Genomic DNA, 12,575 nt, shown 5'->3' on the forward strand with positions numbered 1-12,575 from the left:
TATATATATATATATATATATATAGAGAGAGAGAGAGAGAGAGAGAGAGAGAGAGAGAGAGAGAGAGAGAGAGAGAGAGAGAGAAACTGGATATATGAAATTAAAATGGTAATCTTAATGTTGTTCAAGTTAAGGTTAAATTTCATTCTCATTGAACGTTATCTAATCTATAGCATATGTTTACAACCTTTAAACAAGATAATGTAATTCCGTTTAATGCAATCAATATATTTCAGTGAAATTGATACACAAATAAAGTATCATTAACGTGCCGATGTAAAAGGATACCGTTCGTAATATTAACAGAAACAATAACAGTGTGGTGTTGTTTATTAATCAGGCGATCGTGTCGGGCCTCTGTTTCCTGCTTGTGAGAGCTTTGCTTGGGTCCTGACGCGGAGCCCGTGCAGGGCCGTACTGGAGACCCCGCGCCGCCTGCACCTCTATCGTCTCGGGTGAGTTTGATACAATGTAGCAATTTCTCTTTAATTCTCAATAACTATTGCAGCGCTGCAACATTCGCATGCAGACCTCACCTCTTCCCGCTTCATTTGGCCGGCCCGTTGCATAGGTCGGTTAATAGGTTGAGTTTACAGCGAATTCCCAAGCATACCCCCTTGATCCAGGAGTATTCCAACATAAACTCATATTTAGCAGGGATAAAGATAGGCTACGCAATTGCTTCTATTGGAGTTCGAACACAAAATATTCAACAATCATGTGCACTGGCAACAGTGAATGCGCTCGTACGGCAGAAATACTACGTGTTTACAGTCAGTTGTTGTCAGATTTGTTCGTATTGCGTCTGTAAACGCACATATAACAGCTAGGAAGCTAGCTAGCCACAGCTAACTGAATCTGCTGCAGAACGAGCGTTAAAAAGCAAATTAAATGCGCTCTATGTCGGTAAACCTATAAAATGGTCGCAAATAAAAGTTTCTGCACCAGTGGGAATGTCGAGGGAGTTATTACATCTTTGCAAATGAGCAAAATAACCGCCGTGTCCTGCAGGTCCAGAGTGCCCATTCACGTCTCCGGTGTTGTTCTGATGCGAGACCCTCTCAAAATGACCTAAAACAAATCTCTGACAGAGGAAGCTTTCTTAGATATTTGTTAATGATGCGCTGTGTGCTATTCGCACAGTCTGTTTGCTCCCAACAAACATTAGTGGCGTCCCCGCCTACCTCATCCTCATTTTGTGGTTTTGATTTGTTTAGCTCGAGACTGTGAACATGAACAGGCCAGCGACTCACCAATGTCCGACACTTGCGTGAAAATAGGTGTTTGTAACTCTGTAAATTGTCATATTTGTCACTCGGTTGTGTTTTTCTGTCTGTAAAACAGTGTGAGGTGATGGATGCGCGCGCTTTTTCCCATCAGCTCTCGCGCCTCAGACTGTGCATGAAACTTTTGTTTTTTAGTGTAATAGTTCCTCCTTAAAGCCTCATAATACTTTAGATTTTAATTCGTGATGCGCACTGATGAAAGATTTACCTGGCAACATTGTCTGCTTTTTATATTTGCATGTGTCAACAGTGTGATTTATTCTCCTAAGATTGAAATTGTTAGTGTCTGAAATGGTGTAGTTCATAAACGTCATAATAATGCTGACTGATGTTCTACTTTATTTTCACTAATGTACATGGTTTGATTCAAATAACAAATCGACTCCTAATAAATTCATCCACATTTCACTAGTAAGGAAGTAGCCTACTCGCTTGAAGATTTGCTTTTGAGGTTTGTGTAAGGGTTAGCAGATTTGTGTACCGGTAAGTGTTAATGTTTGTGCACTTCTTTGTACAGTTGACATGGATGATGAAGATGGCAGGTGCTTGCTAGATGTAATTTGGTAAGTTGTTACACCACAAATGGCATAACTGTGTTGAAGTTTGAATGTAGTGTACACCCAGCTGAATAACATCTTTCTTGTTGTATAGTGACCCAGAAGCACTCAATGATTTTCTTCATGGATCAGAAACACAAGTGAGTACTTTGCCTAAAACAAGCTCCACTGTGATTTATGACAGATTTGAAAGTGTTACCTAGATGCATCACACACAAAAAACGGCACACTCACCCAACAAAATTTCCCACAAACTTCTCCGCGTTATCTTTACATTTCTTCCCCCCTAATCGGTTGTCCAGCTTATTGATCTTTTCTTTAATTTCAATCCTGATTTTTTCCCTCTTTGGTTAATTTGTGAAAATGAAATACTAATCTAATTTTCCTCTCTTTTGACTCCTGTTTTCCTTCTTGTTTGCTTGGCCTTTTAACTTGGTTATGCCTGCATTTTGTTCTGGTTGATTGGTGCACTGTCCTCACTTTGCTCTTCCCTTGCCTTTCCTTCTTTGTCTGCCTATTTGCCCTTTGTGCATCTGCTCCCTGTCGCTTTCACACGCCTGTCTGTGTGCTGTGGTGATTTCTGCCTGTCCTATACCTGGGTATATCTGTCTGTAGCTGGACACTGATGACCTTTTGGATGGCTCAAGTGACCCGTCCAGCTCGTTCTTCTCCAGCGCTGGGGTGAGTAATATCCCCCATTTGCGCCAACCTCCTGTCTCCATCCATTTTTGTAGCACGTGTGCTCCTCAGCCCCACCATCCAAAACAGATGCATCGTGCACCAGATCTGCATCTACAGCAGTCAGTCCCAAAGGCCGACCACCATCCCAGATCCATCCATGACATCTTATTCTTGCATCATTCTTAATGTGTGGCTAGGGCTAACATTGGTCTTTTTGTCTTTTCCAGGGCCACATTCCTGAGGTCCAACCACAGGTTCAGCTGTCAACAAATGAGCCAGGCCTTCCAAGAGTCAGCGTTGATTTGGACTTCCTGGAGGATGATGACATCTTGGGGGGATCGCCGGGAGGAGACAATGGAAGCAATGGTGTTGGGGCAAATCATGAGCCCTGTGACATTTTGCAGCAGAGTCTGGCAGAGGCTAACATCACAGAGCAGAGCCTTCAAGAGGCAGAGGCTGAGCTTGACCTTAGTTCCTTTGGGTTAACTGGCCTTACACAGGTGGTCCAACCGCTGCCTGATCCTGGGCTGTCTGGAGTGGGCATTGGAGGTGCTACTCAGATTTTTCCAAACCAAGGCACCCCTACTGCACCGTCAAATGCCACCCCAGACATGCTTGGCTCAGTCCTGGCACATCCTGGCCTGCAGCTTCAATCCCAGGTCATGAACAAGGCTATCAGCGTCCAGCCATTCGTACAACAAGTCGGGCTTGGAAATGTAACCCTTCAGTCTATTTCAAGCCTTCAGGCCTTACCAAATGGCAGTCAGTCCGGATCGTTGGGCATTGGACAAATTCAAGTTGTGGGCCAACCCACTGTAATGACTATAAATTCATCTGGGCAGCAGATTTTGACGAAAACCATGGGTGGCTACCAACTGCATCAGCCTGGGCCTGAGGCAGCAAGCGCTGGAACGCAGGCTGGGCTTGGAGGCTCTGTTTTGAGTTCAGGAGGTGGACTTTTAATTCAAGGGGGCAAGGCCACTCTTGGGTCCCCTGCCTTAAATGGGCCAGCTGTCAGCTTAAGCAACACAAATACCAACAACAGTGCAACTACAATGGCCACTGCTGGTGGCATTGTGGGTTTCGGTAATGCCTCTCTGGGTGCAGGAATTGGATCGCAAACCCAGTCTCAAGGCCAAATCATGCAGAATGTCATCATCCAGCGAACGCCAACGCCAATTCAGCCCAAGCCTCCTCAAGGGGGTTCCATCCAACCCAAAATCTTCAAGCAACACCAACAGCTTCCTGCCCCACACAACTTGCCAAATGATGCTAATAAGGCTCTGGGGGTGCAGCAAATCCCAGTGTCAGCTGGTCAGAATGTAACGTTCCTCCCTGGGAAGTCTGTCTCAAATGTAGTCTTGAGCACACAGGCTGCATCACAGGGAACGCAGTTTTCTCAAGCGCTCTTAAGGCAACAAGGCCCCCAAACATCAGGCAAACCGCTCAGTGTTCACTTGTTAAACCAACAGGGCAGCATTGTCATTCCCTCGCAGACTGTCCTGCAGAGCCAAAACCACCAGTTCCTCTTACCAGGGCTTCAGGCAGGAGGTCAGATCCTGACTCAGCATCCCGGGGGTCACATCATTACCAGTCAGGGGCCCGGGGGACAGATAATTGCTAATCAGATCTTGACAGCCAATCAGAACATCAACCTGAGTCAGGTGTTGGCCTCACAGGGTCACCCTGGTGCCGCCCATATTCTCTCTGGACACATCCAGCTCCAGCCCGGTCAGATGTTCCAAATGCCGGTGTCATTGGCGCAAACGCAGACACAAGGCCATCCAGTAACGGGCCATGTACAAACGGTCATCCAGGGCATGCCTATACAGAATTCCCTGTCCATGGAGAGCCTTAGCCCAGCAGTCAGTTTGCAGACGTTGGAGCAGTCTGGTGGCATCCCTAGTAGCGGTGGATCAACAGCCATGGCACCATGCCAGCCAGGAGAGGGAATCACAGTATTGGGCGGCTCTACGGACCCTGCTGCTCACCCAGCACAGACACAACCCCAGCCCTCAATCCTCACAGTTCAGACGACTGCCCCGGTTTCAGTAGCAGCTTCAGTTCCTTCCTCTTCATCTCCATCCCCCACTATGGCCACATCGACACCCTCAATGGGTTTGGGTTCCCAGGCCCAGCACAGCCCAGGAAAGGTGTTCACGTCACCTGGTTCCAGCATGATCCTTAGTCAGGAGTCTCTTCAAATGTTCCTGCAGCAGGTCAGTGTGCTCTCTTTAAACCTTATCTGCTGTTTGTAAACTGTGTCCCTTAGCTAATAAGCTAACATAACAACGTTTGATCCCCAAGCTGACCTCTGACCAGATTGGATGTGTGTGTTACCTCTCCCATTCCTGAACTGATAAATGTACCCATGTTAGGACCAACAGCAGCAAGCAGGAAAAGACCCACCTGCTGCTGTGGGTGTACCTGCATCTGTTATCGTCAGCGGCAGCAGTTCTGGTGCCGCCCCTTCAGGCCATGACAACTTGTTAGCTGAGACTCGGCAGAGGCAGAGTCCCAGCCCCTCCCTTGGCCCCGCCCACATGGCAACAGTGGTTAACAAGGTAGATGAGCTCATGCTCTGCACTAAGCCCCACCCACTTGTTGCTGCCACTGCTGCGTATTGGACCACTGTCTCCCAGCAGATCTCCCTCTCTTTCTGTCCCATTGTCTTTCTACTGTCATTGCTTAGATTTGTATGCTATTATTTGTTCCTTCACTCATTTTGACTCTTCTTTTTGCCTGTTTTCATTGTTCTTTCTGCATTCTGCCCCTTTCACGAATGTTATCTGTTTCTGTCACTGTTACTGTAATGGAGTTATAATTTTTTTTAGTTCTTTAGTTAAGTACTATTATTGCATGCTTTACTTACCTCCCCCCATAATATATTTGTTTTCCGCTGTTTATTTGCATGATCATTTTTTAGCAGGAAGCTTGCCGAACTACATTGACACTAATTGGGATATGGGTTGATGCAAAAAACAGTGCAGTTGTTGCTTTTCAAATGGTGTCACATGCAATAATAAAACTCTAGAGACCTTATTTATCGGTTGTGTGTTTGCATCATCTCCGTGCATCTTCCCATGAGCATGTCATAATGGAGCAATAGCTCCTTCTATTAGTTTCCCTGTTGTAAATCTTTGCCACTCACTGTACCATTCATTTTAACATTCAGGCTACTCACTACTTCTGCTCCTCACTTTCGGTAACTGCTGTTTTTAACCTCAATCAGCCCTCCCCCCACCACCACCCAGCACCCCCAAGAGAAATTAAACTAATTCCCTTCAAGATCACTTTCAAAGATTTGATCTTGATCACTTGCTCGCTGCCCTGAATTACCTTTGCCCTCTACCTGCAAATCTGTTTTGGTTTATTTAGACTTGTACTGTTTTTTTAAATTTTTTCTTCTCTGTTCTCTGTGAAGTGTGAACCAATTTTTGTTCTTTGCAAAAATTATGTCCTCATGTCAGTTGTCTTCCCTTCCTGTTTGAAACCCCAATAGTGTCTATCAAGAGAGCACTAATCTTTTACACGTGCCTGATGTACAGTTTAGATATTTTGTCAGCAGTCTTTGTAAAAACATTGAAAAGATTTTTCCTTTCTATTTCTTCATGCTATTATATTATCCTACTTGTATTTGTTTGCTGCTTGTTGCTATTTGGTGTTTTTTCACCTAATTTATTTATTTTTTATTTTTTTTATTTTTTTTGCACTCTAGGTATGTTTGCAAGTTAGTCATTGTTTTAGTGATGCACTGGAATAAATGTCTTGGTCGAAACTGAAAACCAGATACAGTTTTGTTTTTCTTATGCTCTGTTTGCATAAATTTAAAAAATGGTTGTGAAACTGAAGTATAAAGCGGGTATGTAAGAAACTTGTTATTCTTAAAGTCTCATCATTTGGAGATTAGTCGAAAAACTGGCTAAATTAAATGGCAAACAGCTAAAAGGCCGTCTAGAGCTAACTGATGTTGTCATTTAGTAATGTGACTTGTAGAATATATATCTGTTTAAGTGTTGTTGCTGCGGTTTCATTTTCATACTGCTATTGAAGTGATTTTATTGAAAACATTTTTGTGAACAAGCTGTTAAGTTCTGATAAAAAATCGCTGTTAAAATTAATTTCAGTGCATCCCTAAAAATAAAATTTCCCAAAGGAATTTAATTAAAATTATAAGCTTATTATTGATACATTTCTCTCCTCCTCCTCTTTCTTTCACAGACTATAAAAATCCAAAGCGCATCCCCATCTCATCATGTGGTCACCCCTACACCAACACCCACTCTGTCTGACAGCCCTCAACCTGCCCAAGTTTCTCCTCTCACCCTCGGGCAACACATCCAGTCTCCTCACCAGCACCAGCAGTCTCGGCCTCCGTCGCAGCCCCAGCCTCAGTCTCAAGCGCAGACTCCCTCACGCTCCTGCACACCTTCCTCTTTACCGCCTCTCTTCATCATACACAATCAGATCGGAGGTTCTCCACAACCACCACAGCCAGCTCCTCCACATCAGCAACAGCAGCCTCAGCAAATACAAGCGCAGCTCCAACCTCAAGTTCTTCCTCAGACTTTGCCTCAGCCTACCACCCTGCAACCAGACATACCTCCTTCCTCCTGCTCCCCGAAGCCTCCCCAACCACTTCCCGGGCAATTCCAGTTCCAGTCTGCTGCGAGCTCGTCTCCAGCTGCAGTGGTGAAACAGCAGGTGACTGTGGTGCCGGGGCTGAATGCAGAACAGCAGCATCATCTACAGCTGGTCAGTGCGCAGCTGCAGACCATGTCATCCATCACACAGCCCTCTCCTCAACAAAAGCAGCTTTTGGAAAAACTTCACCAGGTATTGCATCATCACCATATACTTTGTTCTAACTGGTTATGACACAAGTTTGCACCAAAATAAAAAAAAACACTGCCACGTCTGACAAAATATTTTTGATGGTTATTTTAAAGTTATATAGAGCCAAGGCTTTGTTAACATGTGGGTGTCACTGTGGGCAGGGCTACTTTGAACAAATGAGGGGGAAAACAGATGGCCATCAAAATCAATGGTCTAAATTACTGTTATGTAGGACTAAAACTCCAAATGTCTGTCCCCATAATTGTTATTTTTTAAATCAACTCTGATAAGATGATTGTCTATTTGCTTGTGATATATACAGGTCCAGCAAAACATTCTTCTCCAGGCTAAGCAGCAAGCTCAGGCACAAGTCCAGGCCTCTCAGCAACAGGCTACAAACCAGTTCAGCAAAATGCCAGATCCGCCTTCAGTCCAAGTTGCAACTTCAGCGGCCAGTGGCACCATCCAAGCACCAGTCCAGTCCCTTCTGCAGCAGAAGTCTGTGCTTGTCAAGTCCTCTACTACAGGTGGGCATCCCATATTTCTATCCTTTTAAATGTTTACTTTAAAATAATTCTAAGTTGACAATGCGATATCTTAACCTCAGGTGCAAATGACACTCCAGTATTTTCTGCTGGGGCTACAGTGAACCAGGGAGTCACGACTCCAAATCTTGCACAGGCTGTTCAGGTGAGTTAAAATGTAGTTGATAGTATTATTACTGTAGTTTGCAGCTGGACAATTAACCTTTTCAGATATATTAACTTTACTCAGTGGAGACTGATCATTTTGAATGCATTCTGACTCTGGTTTGCAGGCAAAGCCAGGAGTCATAAGTTCAGTTGGTGGGCTAACTCTGGGTAAAGCTGGTTTGCAGATTCAGGTTTTAGGTGCTGGACTCTCTCAAATGCCTGCACCTCTGCCACCCGCTCCTCAAACACAGGTAAGGTTCAAAATCACAATACATAAAACTGTTATAATAAACTAATCTGGATGGTGTCATATTTATGGTAACCTTTAGATATCATTCATCTATTTAATATAACCTTTTGTCTTTTCACAGACGTCATTAAAAAGGCCCTTTAGTATGGAACCAAGCAAAGAGGCTAGGTAATATATTTATTTACAGAGCGTAAATTGCAAACATGTTATTAGTAAAAATCTAAAAATAAACCTATAAATGAAATGACATGATAGTTATACACTTTTTTTTTTTTTTTTCAAAAAGATCAGCAGTTCTCCTACTCATGTTCTCATGTTTTTGTTTGTAGGATGCTAGAACAGCTGCGAAAACAGCAAGGCTCAGTTCTCCATCCCGACTACAGCTCTCCTTTCCACTCGTTTGAGGACACACTTCATCGACTGCTGCCGTACCACCTGTATCAAGGCATGGCTTCGTCCACGGGAGACTACCGAAAAGGTAAACACTCATACCTCTGTGTACATCTACAGACCTGTGGTGTAATTGTGTGGCACCCTCTTCAGGGCCAGTGTTTAACTCTTGCTTAACTCTTGGTTTTCTGTCCAGTGGATGATGAATTTGAGAATGTCTCAAGCCAACTCTTGAAGCGCACACAAGCAATGCTGGATAAATATCGTCACTTGCTTTTTGAGGAATCAAAGGTATCATTTAAATCTCACTCACTTGACCTCTCTTAATGTCTGGAGCTTCTGAGCCTTGAATTCATTGGTATATTGTGTGTTTGTTACTTTGAGCAGAGGCTGGGTCCCTCTGCAGAGATGGTTATGATTGACCGGATGTTCATTCAAGAGGAGAAGGTTGCTCTGAGTCAGGACAGGGTTCTGGCCAAGGAGAAACCAGGTAATGACCAAGGTTCAGTACAAGTTAAATTTGCCATGAAATTGCTTTATGAGCATTGTCTTTGTTCCTGTTTATAATTTATGTGCTATTGGTAGTGTAACCGTCAGTGTATATTCTGATGTTGTGGTATTTAATCACTTTCATCTCTGACTTTTTGCAGAAGAATTTGTGGCTAATTCGTGTTTGCTGGACAGCAGTGCAGTGAGGCCTGTAAAGGTGGAGCTGAGTTCTGTAAGAATCACTTCAGCAGCAACAGTTGCAGGTCCACCTGCACCAGCCGCACTTGCTCTTGCTCCAGCCGCAGCAGTTGCCCCTGCTCCAACCACAATCTCAGCACCTACTCCAGCTGCTGCCCCAACTCCTGTTTCTGCCCCGGCGCCCTTCCCTCCTACCAAGCTGGTGATCAAGCAAGGTGGAGGGGGAGCATCAGTATCCTGGTCCACCAGTTCAACCCCTACACCTGCTCCTGTGGTCCGGTCGTCTGTGGAGCCAGTCACACCAAGCGCCTCCTTCAGCCGCACTCCGTCCTCCCGCCCTGCTGATGACGACGATGACGTCGCGCTTCCCCAGCGGACCAGCAAACCGCCCATGAAGACCTACGAGGCGCGCCGGCGAATAGGTTTGAAGCTGAAGATCAAACAGGAGGCGGGGCTTAGTAAGGTGGTTCACAACACTGCCTTAGATCCTGTCCATTCCCAATCCCAACTCACGCCACAACTACAGACCCCTGAGCAGCCGCAGAAAGTTAAACCACATGTAACCCCACCCACCACTGTCATTAGAACTCCACCCCCAACTTCTAACCCCACCCCCTCTTCCACGGTCACTACAGTAACAACACACACAGGTTCTGCCTCCAGTAGTGCAACTTCCTGTAGTGGGGCTAAGCCCTCATTTTCCTCCTCCTGGTCTTCATCGTCCCCTTCCACGTCTTCGGCGCAAATGAATGGCACTCTGGAACACCACGAGGTAGGCGGGGTCAAGCGGATCCCAGCATCCACAGCAACTCCTTCACTAACCACTTGCCGGCTCCCGCTACGAAAGACGTACCGTGAAAACATCAGTCCACGTCACAGGCCGGGAGTACCAGGAGGAGGTGGAGATACGTTGCCCATTCTGCCAACAGGACCCCCTCTTACCTCTTCCCCCCAGCCACAAGGCTCTTCCCCTCAACCTGAACGGACTGTGATAGCCAGTGTGAAACTAGAAAGGCAGGGTGGACATGGGCAGTCTCACTCCCACACAGAGTCGCAGAGCCTCACAGCGGTGGAGGACGTTCTCTACCGTGGCATCAAAAATGCGTACCAACACCACCGAGAGTTCTCAGACAAAGAGGATGAGGACGAGGCAGAGGAAGGTGGTGGTCTAGGGCGGTTGAAGGCCATAGGGAGCAAATACAGAGAGGGAGGAAGGGGTACCTTCAGGATGGATCAACATGCCCCTGGCCCACCTTCTCCAGGAGAGGCTTCCTGCACAAGAGACTCCTCACTTCCTGCCAAACGCTGCAAGTCAGACTCTCCGGACATGGACAATGCAAGCTTCTCCAGCGGTAGCCCGCCACCCGACGACTCGTTGAATGAGCACCTGCAGTGTGCCATAGACAGTATACTGAACCTCCAACAGGGCCCTCCTGGACATGGAGGCTCAGGGAGAGGGGCTTTAGGGAGGGTTCATGGGGCAAACCTGCCTAACCAGCACCAAACCCATCCTTCCTACAGACAGTCCATGCCTCCCCTCTCCACACCTCCGTCATCCACCCCCATGTCCCAGCATCCACAGGTAGGGGGCAGAGGACAGAATGGAAATCTGGTTTCACAGACGCACAGTAGATAACAGCCCCTTTAGCTGAAGTTGACTGAAAGACTGAAAAGCAGGATGTCAATGGATGGGGCAAGCAAACGGAGACACTTTTCCCATGTTCAGCTGTGTTTGCTTTGTTTGTCTGTGGTTTGTGCTGATGAAATGTGTTCTTTTGGTTTACATATGGCCCTTTAAGTGTACTTTCTAAAGTATAAAAAGTGCACTTTGATATGATTTTCAAAATTTTGTCCCTCTTTGTTTTTTCCTGGGACGGTTCCTATGTGGGTTCCCCAATTTAAAGATTTCTCAACTTGTGAGAGACAAAAATATATCACCATTCATTTAATAAATAATGTTTGTAATTACTGTGACGTATGCAGATTGCAGGAACTTTTTAAGTGATATCATGAAAATTGTCATATCAAATAGTAGTTCATTTGTTTATTTTTTGAGAGACCAATGAATCACTTCTCCCTTTGTTAGAATGGTCCCCCCTACCATGTAATTATATTTTTAGGAACTGGTGATCACTGCATAGAAGCTCATTAATGCATATTAGTATAGTGCTCTGTCTCCCGAAGACTTGAATTCAGGTTTTGGTTATCTAACTACAGGAATTAACAATGAAGCATTCATAAACCGAAAAGTCACCAGAACTGTAAGAAATCTGTTGACCTTTAAAGCATTCCAGCATAAAAAGCACATTTACAAATCAAATATGCAATAACAGCACAGCAAATTTGGGTGATCCTTCTAATAAAACTTTTTTGGGGGGAGAATATTATTACAAGCTTGAAAAACAAGTCATTTTTGCTTCTCTGAAGTGGAGACACAAAGCCTCCCTCATTCATGCTTTTTTCCCCTCTTTGTAGGCATATGTATGTTCAGACACTCGTACACATTTAAGATAGGATCACTGAAAGATCTTTGAACCGTTCAGAAGCAAACACAGCGAAAGCAGTGACATGGAAAAAGGAACAATAATAATGTAAAGAGAAAAAAGAAAATAGAAGAACTGTAAGAATTTGAAGTATAGTACTACAGATTAATTTTGTATTGTATTTATTGTGTATAAGGACACTTTTTAAAAAAAACTGTACATTTAGTAAAACTGTAAATTAAACCTTGCTTCTTTTATGAAACAATCACACCTTTTGTTTGCCATTTGACTTGGTTGTTTTAAGAGTGTATTTGACATCATTGTGTACATGTAATGATCTTACTGGCCAGTAGGTGGCATTGGTTGATTGGGTCTGAGTCAGAAAGGAGCAACAGAGTGCAATATAGATGATCTGCCAAGTGTATCAAATGTGGTCTTTCATGCCATCATCAAGAGTCACGTGAACGTCTGCTCTGCAAACAGATCTCTAGGTCAAACAAAAGCCAAAAAAGTCATAATAGAATATGTTGCCCCATGGTGCAGCATCCGCTGAAAGACGAGCAGTGCCACACCCTCATGTTTGCAGGCAGTACTTTATGTAAATGAATGATTCTCCCTATAAAATGCTTGACTCCACCTTAGCATTTGGATGCTCCCCCTCAACTCCCTGTCCCCACCCTGGTTTAAACCCATTGTCATCACTCGCCTAAAAC

The 12,575-nt window shown here is 44.9% G+C and overlaps 1 protein-coding gene across 5 annotated transcripts; it reads left to right on the forward strand.

The window, feature by feature from the left end:
• Positions 1–377: 377 nt before the first annotated feature.
• On the forward strand, positions 378–12,127 carry bicra (BRD4 interacting chromatin remodeling complex associated protein). 5 transcript variants are annotated; one of them, XM_077248350.1, is made up of 15 exons: positions 378–455; positions 1,804–1,849; positions 1,938–1,983; positions 2,459–2,524; positions 2,752–4,743; positions 4,903–5,088; positions 6,746–7,360; positions 7,683–7,887; positions 7,968–8,050; positions 8,178–8,303; positions 8,424–8,470; positions 8,632–8,780; positions 8,889–8,983; positions 9,080–9,182; positions 9,343–12,127. In XM_077248350.1, exons 2-15 carry the CDS (start codon positions 1,809–1,811, stop codon positions 11,013–11,015), a joined length of 5,427 nt encoding a protein of 1,808 aa, XP_077104465.1. In that variant the 5' UTR covers positions 378–455; positions 1,804–1,808; the 3' UTR covers positions 11,016–12,127. The 5 variants fall into 5 exon arrangements, with proteins under 5 accessions (XP_077104465.1, XP_077104468.1, XP_077104467.1 ...); XM_077248351.1 differs by lacking the exon at positions 378–455 and adding an exon at positions 464–571; XM_077248353.1 differs by lacking the exon at positions 4,903–5,088.
• Positions 12,128–12,575: the final 448 nt, after the last annotated feature.

This window comes from Siphateles boraxobius, unplaced genomic scaffold (assembly GCF_051911475.1).
Source record: "Siphateles boraxobius isolate OS27281-9 unplaced genomic scaffold, OSU_SipBor_1 30, whole genome shotgun sequence".
NCBI classification, from domain to species: domain Eukaryota; kingdom Metazoa; phylum Chordata; class Actinopteri; order Cypriniformes; family Leuciscidae; genus Siphateles; species Siphateles boraxobius.